Source organism: Mytilus edulis, chromosome 7, assembly GCF_963676685.1.
Source record: "Mytilus edulis chromosome 7, xbMytEdul2.2, whole genome shotgun sequence".
NCBI classification, from domain to species: Eukaryota; Metazoa; Mollusca; class Bivalvia; order Mytilida; family Mytilidae; genus Mytilus; species Mytilus edulis.
This window is the reverse complement of record NC_092350.1, coordinates 80930725-80941924: the sequence shown is the minus strand read 5'-3', so window position 1 is coordinate 80941924 and position 11200 is coordinate 80930725. Positions and strand designations below refer to the sequence as shown.

Sequence of the window (11200 nt, the reverse complement as noted above, 5' to 3'; positions counted from 1 at the left end):
TATGTTGTATTAATCTTTGAGATAGTCTCTACATGCAATTGTCAAAATTTACAGCATAAACTGCTGAACCATGTTTCATAAATAAGGCCCTCAGTGTTCTCGTTTAAATTATTTTACATTGTCATTTTTGGGCCTTTTATGGCCGACTATGCGGTATGGGTTTTGCTTAATTTGAAAGTCTGTACAGTGATCTATAGTTGTTCATTTCTGTGTCATTTTGTCTCTTCTGGGGAGTTTTCTCATTGGCAGTCATACAATGTCTTCTTTTTTATATTCAAAGTTACATCAAGACTTTCGATATTTCAACTATTCCACACTTCATTTCCAGTCAAATTTCCATATATTTAAATGTTCAGTATAGACCATAATTACCATTTGTTTAAGAAATAATCTAACCAACCCAACCATTAGAGTGTCTGATCCATTTCTGTATCTCTTTTTGCAGAGATAAAAGTTTTGATGTCTTATGTTTAAACCTTTATAATTGTGATTTTGACAGAGTCAAATACACACAGTCTATATAAATATGTGAACTGCAACTTCTTGAAAAGGACTGATGGGAATATGGATGAAATAATTGCCATCAAATAGATGTGAAGAAAACAACAACTATAGTCATGGATCAAATTGAATGTGGCATTTGTGGCTTAAAATACATTACCACCTTTACTTTTGGTTGGTTAGTTGGTGTTCCACGTCTTTTTCAGCACTATTATACTAATTTATGGCAACCATTTTTATTAGCGGCATTAACCACCTATACCTTCAGTAGGAAAACTGATGATCCTTGTCAATTTAAGATGGGAGTTGAGCCCTCCTGCCATGTGTTGGATTCCCACTTGCAACTGTTGACAGGCTAGTTATACAGTAGTTCGACTTATTAGACTACTGACTTTTGAGATGTAATTTTATACTCTATTAATATGATCTCATTGGCACTTATACCACATCTTCTTATATTGAACAAAGATTCAAATAAAGGTAAAAGTAGTATACCAGTTCAATAGTCATAAATCAATTTAACTGAAACAAATATCGGGCCACAAACCAAAACTGAGGAAAACAACAGAATAACAGAAACAATGAACTGCTTCGAAAACTTACGCCAATAAACATAGAAATGGACTAATGGATATCAGCTGCCATATTCCTAACTTGATACAGGACATTTTAAGAAAAAATTGTGGGTTAAACCTGTACTCATGTTCTTTGGTCTGTTGTGAATATATGTCTAATTGTCAATCATACACCATCTTTTTATATTTTATATAAAGAAATGTAGGAATAATGAAATTAGATTAAAAGATTAATAACCCACACAATGATTAATTATTCAAGTTATATGTGAGAAGACTCCAAAGGGACAAGAAAGAAGGTCTCACTTTTTGTGTTTTATTTATATTTTTGTACATACATGACATAAATCAGCTTAAAATGAGGTACAGGTATAAGTTTTGCTCATTGAAGAAGCCTGTACAATTATTTATATTTGTAAACTTCTATGCCATTTGATCTCTGGTGGAGGTTTGTATTTTGGCAATCATACCACATCTTCTTATTTTTATATAGACAACATTATAGCAGAAAAACACTACACATTATGTGACATAAAACTAAAGATTGAAAAACAAGGTGTAATAAAACTGATACATGTCTTAATTATGTTTATATTGAAACCAATAACATGCATTCAGTCAATCTATAATGAAGGAGTAAAACATTCTTTTAACAGGCATGACCAGATTCAGCAAAAAATATGTCAACATATAAATCCCAAATATACCAATTCATATAAGTATCTACAACAAAATCTACTCTCACAAGGGCACAATGGTTTATAATTATATTTCAATTGTACATAGCAAAAATATCTTGGTACATGGTATAGAAAATGCCTAGCAATTTTTTTCTTGACTTTTGTTCTCTTTAATATATGCTCAGAAACACTAAATTAGCGAAATAAAACACAATTTTAGGCTTATTTTTCAGAAATGATCGGGCAAGCCATCAAAGTGCAAAACATCAACTTATTTTCTAATACATGTGTACTAAGAAGCTTTAATTAAAAATTACACAAGGACATGCAGGGAAACAAGAAATAAATTCCAAAGGAGTAGGTCCGGTAAGACCCCTTTTTGGCCCCAAAATATAGCAGTTTTACAAAATTGTTAAAATGTAAACTTTTATTTATTTATTGAACAGTAGAATGCTTCTGTTACATAAATATGGGCTGTTTTTGACAATACAATGCACATATATCGGGTAAAAGCACCATTAAGTCATGCTAAATCACTGAAATCTTCACAATTCTAGCATTTTAGTTAAATTTTAGACGGTTTTCGTGTAAAACGAAAGTGGCCGCATTCGTGTTCATCCTTAATATTAAATTGTAAGTTGTATTTTATGATAATACATAACATATATAAAGGTTGAGGATGAACACGGATGCGGCCACTTTCATTTTTGACAAAAACCATCTGAAAAGTGGCATTTTTTTGGCATATTTGGTAGATTTTTCATATTTGAGCTTGAATCGGATCGTTTTTAATGACAAAATCAGTTAAAATTTTTCACATAAACTAATTGAATCAAATAAAATAGACACTTAAGTGTTTAAAAAGTGGTCAAAATCTTTCGTCAGATGAACCTGAAATTTGAGGCCAAAATCAGTCCTTACCGGACCTACTCCTTTGTATAATTACGACATGCATCCATAGGACTTTATTTTGTCATGTAATAATAAAATGCCAGATTGCTAATGGATAACTTTATAAAATAAAACACTTATTTTAACTGTTGGTTCTGCATAACTCAAGTTTACAGTTCACTGATTACAAGCGCAATAATCAATTAACCAACATACCAAAATATATGGAAAAGCTCATCCCTAAATATTCTGTTAATGAGTTCCTGACATAATACTATAAATATAGTTTTCATGGTCGTGGTTGGGTGATGTTATTTCAACCCACAGATTATTTAAATTAACTGCTTGAAACAGCCGAGGTTCTTACAAGTGCTTCTAACAGACTATGAAATTTTTCATCATAATTCTGCAATGAATTTAGTATGTGCTGAGCACCTATGTTGACAATGGAAATGTCTTTAAAAATGTAATTTCCTGTAAAAGTAAATGTATCACTTTGTTTTGTCGCGATAAGAACTACCACATGGAGTGTCACTTCATCTATGATGTCTTTAAAGACTGACAATGTTCGGTTCATTGTAATTCCAGTGTGTGAGGATCCTGTTGCAACTTGTACTAAAAATAGCATCCCTCTATTTTTAGATTTCTTTGATGGTGGACTGCTACTGGATTCATCACTACTTTCAGAATCAGACATAGAAGGCTGAGTGTATAGAAAATAATCAAAGCCCATAAAGTTTGTGACACTAGGATAAATAATGACGGACTGATCATTACAGTTTTCTATTTCTCTTTTCACATAAACTGCAGCTCTGCACACATTTTCTAAATGACCTTTATATTTCTCCTGTATAATTGTATCTTTTAAAACTTCACTTTTTGGTCTTAAGCAGTACAACTTTCTGGGCTTCATGACGCTATCACACAGAATATTCTCATGTGAACCTAAATCTTCTGAACTAATTGTATCAAAAAATTTAGGCTGATCTGGAATTATAACAAAATTATTTTTCACTTGACAATTTACAAGACAATCCTTGAACATATTTCTCAAACTACCATTTTGTAGACTAAAATCTAAAATTCTATTTGCATCTTCACGGTTAAATACCTCTTCTAACTTGAAAGGGAACTTTTCTATCCAATGTCGACTAATAAAGGGCACTAAATGGCTGATAGTTACATATCGATCCCCTTCTTCCAGCTCAAGCTCGTAAAATTTGCAATTATCCTCAAAATCGTGCTTGGTTACTTCAAGCATTCTAACGTCAAATATATTAATAGCTACCTTAAAATCAGAAAACTGAGAAAGTGTACAAACAATGCTTTTACCCTGCCCATCTAGGCAGTCCAAAAGTAGTTTAGTATCAAGTAAAAAAGTTTCGCAATAAGTCGTTTTCAATTCATCTTTAAACATTGCAATCTCTTCTCTTAATTTTATTTCTGCACAGTACGAAATTTCATGAATTTTTTTACCAAATATGAACATTTCATCAAATGTGTCTTGTAATAATCTTGGTGTAACTATGAATTTATCCTTCAACTCATGATATACCTTATCACCTAATTTGAGTAAACAGTCAAGTAATTCATGCCGACTTGGGAAATCTGTACGTTTAACTGACAACATTCCGTTCCAAATCTTTTCAAAGTCATTTAGATCTAGTTGAAAGTCCTTATTGAAGTCAAGGTTAGTTGTACGAACACATGCAGTGTTTCCAGATTCTATTACTATTATTTTTACAAAAGATGCGAGTTCTTCAATTTTTTCGACTAACTTTCCGTTAAATAAAGTCACATGATCAATGACCAAACAATCACCATTTTTAACACTGGCAATATATTGAGAGAACTTTTCTAAATTCTTATCCCTCTTTTGAATAACACTCAAGTCAACATAATGAATGCCTCCATCTCCATTTTTTCTACAACTAAGAATGTAATACATCAAAGATGAAGATTTTCCAATGCCTGATATCCCTACAATTCTTTCTTTTTGAAAACCACCTTTTCTTACAGCTTTTAAAACTTCCAAAAAATGATTATGGAATTTGGTTTTGATAAAACATTTGTCTTTTAAATTCCTTGCATATGTTTTATACGTCAGAAAATGTTCATCTGTCTCTGCAATTCTCAGAATCTCTTCCTCAAATCTGTCCTCTATGTCTGGTTCCTGAAAACAGAAAAAAATGCTCAGAAAATTATTGACCAAGAAAACTATTTGGTTGTTTAAGGTTCAGCAGCAAATATTCAGTGAGAAAATATAAATGAGATATAAAATGTGCCCTACTTTGTGCTAGACTAAAACAATGAGACATTTTAAGCATCCCAACTAACAATATCATGAATATTGTAACAATAATCACAGGTCCCATACACATCACATCGACTCTAATTAGCATGTTCAGCAAATATTTTGCTATTAACCAGTCTTTGCTTTTCTGTAAACTCAGAAATTATTGTGATGTTTTTATTATTGCAAAAAATATGACAGGGTTATAATCGCAATAATTTAAACTCGCATTTTGATTTTTTCATATGAATTAAACAGGATTTTTCACAATATTGCAAAATTAAAATCGCATTTTAGTCTTAAAATAACAAAATTGTAATGATAAATGCATACAATAATTTCTAAATTTATAATATTCCTAAATGTCATGAATGTTGCATGTAATATAGCACAGAAATAGCAAATACAAGTCTTAAAGTTGTTGTTAGTTTATAGCAGGGGATCATCCCAGGTGCTAGTCTGCACCAATAGAAGACTATTTTTTCTTATCTGGTTATAAAATAAAGTTTAATAGTCTTATTGCTGATTTTTTTTTAAAATCATGCAACAGCTTCATAGTGCTCCAGGTGTTGAACCTACCGTTTCAAAATGGCTTGATCTGCACAGGAGTGTGAATAAAAGTCTAGGGCCTGGGACTAGTGGGTAATGGAGCAGACAAACATGTAGCATTCCAAACAATTATTGCAGTCCTATAGCCTGAGTGACTTTGTCTTTCATATGATAACCAGTGATAATATATAACAGCTCACTGTCATCACTGTAGGTTTTTTAAGCAGTAAAGTGACAAAGCTGTATACTCTTAGCCTATTTTATATAACCTGTAGCTACAAGATGGTCACCTCAACTTTATTTAGACTTACCATGCTGTGATTTAGTAGCTGTGTTTATACTTTCAGTCAATATCTGTAAAAGAAAAGAAAAAATACAGATACGAAATACCAAACAGGGGCGGATCCAGCCAATACATATGAAATACCAATCAGGGGCGGATCCAGCCAATACATACTAAATACCAATCAGGGGCGGATTCCAGCCAATACATATGAAATACCAATTAGGGGCGGATCCAGCCAATACATACAAAATACCAATCAGGGGCGGATTCCAGCCAATACATACGAAATACCAATCAGGGGCGGATTCCAGCCAATACATAAAAAAAATACCAATCAGGGGCGGATTCCAGCCAATACATACGAAATACCAATCAGGGGCGGATTCCAGCCAATACATATGAAATACCAATCAGGGGCGGTTCCAGCCAATACATATGAAATACCAATCAGGGGCGGATCCAGCCAATACATATGAAATACCAATCAGGGGCGGATCCAGCCAATACATACGAAATACATGTACCAATCAGGGGCGGATCCAGCCAATACGTACGAAATACATGTACCAATCAGGGGCAGATCCAGCCAATACATACGAAATACATGTACCAATCAGGGGCGGATCCAGCTAATACATACGAAATACATGTACCAATCAGGGGCAGATCCAGCCTAAACATACGAAATACATGTACCAATCAGGGGCGGATGCAGCCAATACATAGGAAATACATGTACCAATCAGGGGTGGATCCAGCCAATACATACGAAATACATGTACCAATGAGGGGCGGATCCAGCCAATACATATTACTGTGGATCAGGTTATTATTTGTTGGATACCAAATTTTAAGTTCTAGCTGTGGTTACAACATGGTCAACGAAAGGTAAGTTTCCCTTAATCCACAAATTAATTATTAGCCTGAAGCAAGAAGAAAGTTTATCTGATATGAAAATAGTACATACAGTACTAGTACAGTTCATAATTTGTAAAAAAAAAATGCTGATCAATTACTGTTAATTATTTCCTGTTTTATGAAATTTCAAACTCTGTTACATTCAGCAGTAATCATGGTAATCAGCACTTCATACCTACTCTCACCGACTCTTGAAACGAACTTTTAGAAAAATTGTTCAAAATTATTTGAATTATTACACCTATTTTGAAATTTTAACCTATATCAGGCAGAAACCATTTACAATGTAACTTCAAAAGGGTGGTGGGGTGGTGTTATGTTTTTTAGACTAGGTCAGGGAAAAAAAGATGATCAATCTTATATAGTTTTTAAACATTATCAATCAAATTATTTTTTTCAATATTTAACACTACAAACATGATAATTAAAGTTTAAAGTATGGGGAAAATATGGATTAAGAATATATTTTATTTGTCAACTGTTGACCAGAATATTATTTTTTTTAGAAAAGACAATAAAGAAAAGATAATCCTAAGGCCCCTCATTTTTTAAAATAAAATGGTTGTTCCCTTCTAAAAATATGTTTGTTTGTTTTGAACACATGTATATATCAGTTACTTAGTGGAAGATAGGTATTGACATACAGGTTTTACTAACAATTATAATCCTTTACAGGATTTAATATACAGGTGGCACTCGGTGGCGGATCCAAGGTGGGGGGTTCCAGGTTGGAACCTCCCCTTTTATTTGGACATTAAACGCATTTGAATGGAGACATACAGTTGGAAACCCCCTTTATCCTGGGTTGGGAACACCCCTGTTCTAATGGCTAGATCTCCCCCTGGCATAGTAGTATTATTTACATTCTGGAATTAACGTTGATATTTTGTGCACCCTATACTTATGTCAATGAATCTGAACAGTGTGATTGGACAAAAATAAAGTCACCTACATGTATCTACTGAACATACTATCCCAAACTGAGAGATGAATTAGGTGCAGAAAAAACGAAATAATTTTACAAACAAGTGAAATGAATTTTTGAGATTTTTTTTTTATTTAATATTCAATGACAGACTTCCCGGTGTCCTACACGCTCCCTTGGGCGGTGTTGGGTGAGGATTGTTCTGGTGGTGGGATAATATTGTAAAGGACACATCTCCATTAATCCTTAGGGAGTGTACATGGATCCGCTGTACCCTTGCAGTCAATCAAGGGGTGCGTCTAAATTGGCGGAATCTCGAGTACATACAATGACACATACTGCACATGCTGCATGATAAAAAAACAATAAAATATATATTCAAATTTATTTCTGAATATTATAAATAATATAAAAAGTACTAACTACTGCACTTTATTTTTTTTTTTTTTTTGAATCAAACTGTGAAACAGGATTTTTCTGAATATATTGCAAAAATTAAAATTGTATTTTAGTCTAAAATGACATAATCGCAATAATAAATAATTTCTGAAGTTACAGTACTCTAGTACTTTAGATAACTTTTGTAACTATGTGGAATTTTGGGCAGTGTTAGAAAGTGGTGACTATCATGACTATTCTAAAAAGGTTGTCATTAGCCCTATGGGCCTGGAGATACTTCCATGCAACTGCCACCTACAGATGTAAACATGTGAGGATTAGTAAAGTTTGGTGCTGCGTCCAGTGTTATTTGGAGTTTTGGACTAGTGGTATGCTGGTATGTTTCAATCAGGGGGAAGGGGGGGGGGGCTGATATCTGATATATTTTCCTTGTGTTGTAACTACAATTCTATTTCCTTTCCACGAATGTGACCTACCTAATTAGTTTTTTTACCTGGTTTGTAATATCATGATGAACTCGACGGATGCCAGGATTAGTCCAAATAATTATGGCATTTTTCAATGTTAGGAAGTTGTCATAGAAAAAAAAATTAAGCCTTGCAAGACATCATTATATATTTGGACTAGAGCAAGATCTACATTTGTTGTACTTACTCGAGCACATGAGATCACCCCCAGTTTAACTTTTTTTGGTGGGGTTCGTGTTGCTTAGTTTTTAATTTTCTATGTTGTGTCTTATTAACTTTTGTTTGTCTGTCTTTTTCTTTTATATCCATGACATTGATGTGTCAGTTAGTCCTATAACATATGACTTCGCATTCTTATTCAATTTTTAACGTTTTTATACATGTATAGAGTGGGGTGCGCATATTCGCCGAGGACACAATTTCGCCGTTTTATAATTTTGAGTTGTAAATACTTCAAAAGATTGCTGAAATGGAAGAAATATGCCGGTAACTAAGATTTTTATAACAAATATGATTTTATTTTAAACTACGAGTCCTACGAGCAATATCAACCCCAGATTTTTTCCATCTTAAATATGTTTCTTTCTTTGTTTAGCTGTTTTATTTGGTTAGGGTTAGGGTTATTTGCTAGCTGTTTTATTTGGTTTATTCACTGAGGAGCAATTGTAGGTTTAATTTGTGTTCTGTTTCAAACCTTCTGCAAGTTTTATATTTTCTCATATAAACTGTAAAAAACGGATATATGTATTCACAGGCACTCGTCTTATACCTTTACAATGCTTTATATAATAAATTCTGAGACCATGCAGTGCCTGCGTGTGTATTCATTAATTAACCGTAAAATGAAAAAAATAGTATATAAACTCTAATTATACTTGAATGTTTTTGTTTTATTCCAATTTTCATAAATCTGGGTTTAGTTGTCTACATGTTGTATTATTAGAACTTTTGGTTTCTGATGCTTTTTCATGTCATAATTGATTTGGCCTTTCACTTTTCAACTGATTTCATTTTTAAATAATTACATTAAATGTATGTTTCATTATAATACTTTATTCTGATTGGCTAACTGCACATCATGTGTTATTCCGTAAGCAGTTGCATTGCTCAATACAACTTTTCATTCGTGATAACACGTGGTCCAACAATAAAGTGCACAGGTGAATTAAATTAAAAAATATGTAAAATTCGTGTTTTCATGATCATAGCTAAAAAATGAAGTTATAAGTATTGAATGCTTCTTTTTGTAACTTTATAGGGTTGTAAAAGCGTTGACCGAGCGCACATTTTTAGAATGAAGCGCTTCTGCGCTTCATACAAAATGTACTTCAGTCAACGCTTTTACACCCCAATAAATTTACAAAAAGAAGCATTCAATTCTTAAGGAAACCCTGTTTTTATTAGCAATGTTCTCGTTAAGGTACGCACACACGCCCGTGTGTTCGATGGACGCTTCCTAAAAACACTGGCTGAGTCTTGTTATCATCATAACTTTCCGTCAGCTTTTCTAAAGAAGCAGAAAACATGCTTCTATTCAATATTTTACCGGACATTCACTTTCGTTTTAATTCAATGTATGTTTTGATAAATCCTGAGCAATGCGAAAAAAATATGACTTCATGACACACGCTAATTGGATAAACGCCGAGAAGATCGAAATGTTTTCAAAAACATGTGTACCTATTGAGCAACGGAAAACTCTAACAGGGACCCATTTAAGCTACACGATGCAAGGATCTATTTTTAGAACGAAAGAAATTTCCAATTATAAATATTATAAAAATCATTTACGCGACGACTGTAAACAGATAACAGGATAAGGGTAAATAACGCAAATTGTAGCCAATAAAAGGGTTGAGAACTCATGGTTTGGAATATAATTGGGTGTTCCTTTGAATTAATTGGGTTATTGAACCCTGCAATGGGCAATTGCATTGGGTTTTTTATTATTTGTATTGCGTGATCACGCAAATACGCAGCTTATCTGGAGCTCTGACTCTGGTAACTTTCGCCCCTCTTTTGAAGTTTTGTCCTCATTCCGCAAATTCAACTTAAACGGGGACAGTCCATTCTGTGTAAGTAAAGAAATTCCCTGACTTTACACATAGATTTTCAATCATCCAAACATTAATACTTAAGCTATTAAAGTACCTGTACGGTAAGTTGCCACAAAATTTACTAACATTCATCAAAGGGAGATCACTGCATAAACAAATATTCCGGGAAAAAACCGACATCTTATGAAGTAATCACGGCTCGCCACAATCGCTTAATCGCCCCAACTCCCCAAATCGTAATGGCAAAGTTCCACTATTTTTGTATTCTGTGTTTGTTAGTCTAGATCAAGTTTTATGCCGTTGTTTGCATCATAGAACTCTTGTACATTGTTAACCAGTACATCGAAGGAATATCCAGTTCTTTGTTTAACTTTTTAAAAAAGGGGGCAAGAAATATTCTGATCCCAAATTTGACGACAAAAAATATTGTGGTCAAGCCGATGACAAAATCAAATATTCTGAATCCAGATTTCCCCCATATCATTTATTGCTAAATTTTGAAGAAAGAAATGAATAATTTTTTTATGCTGCTCAGTGCTTCAGTGATGCTTCTTTTAGCTGAATGCACATGTATGCATATACCGTGTAGTATCTATATAGAGGGGGGATAGGACCTTTATCGGGACTCCGGGATCGGGTGTTTTTAAGCTCGGGATTTC

The 11200-nt window shown here is 33.4% G+C and overlaps 1 protein-coding gene across 1 annotated transcript; it reads right to left on the bottom strand.

The window, feature by feature from the left end:
* Nucleotides 1–2689: 2689 nt before the first annotated feature.
* Nucleotides 2690–10719, bottom strand: LOC139482363 (uncharacterized). The gene is made up of 3 exons (XM_071266222.1): nucleotides 10636–10719; nucleotides 5801–5843; nucleotides 2690–4820 (listed from the first exon to the last, which is right to left on the bottom strand). The coding sequence occupies exons 2-3, from the start codon at nucleotides 5801–5803 to the stop codon at nucleotides 2985–2987; spliced, it is 1839 nt and encodes a 612-aa protein (XP_071122323.1). The 5' UTR covers nucleotides 5804–5843; nucleotides 10636–10719; the 3' UTR covers nucleotides 2690–2984.
* Between the last annotated feature and the right edge of the window lie 481 nt (nucleotides 10720–11200).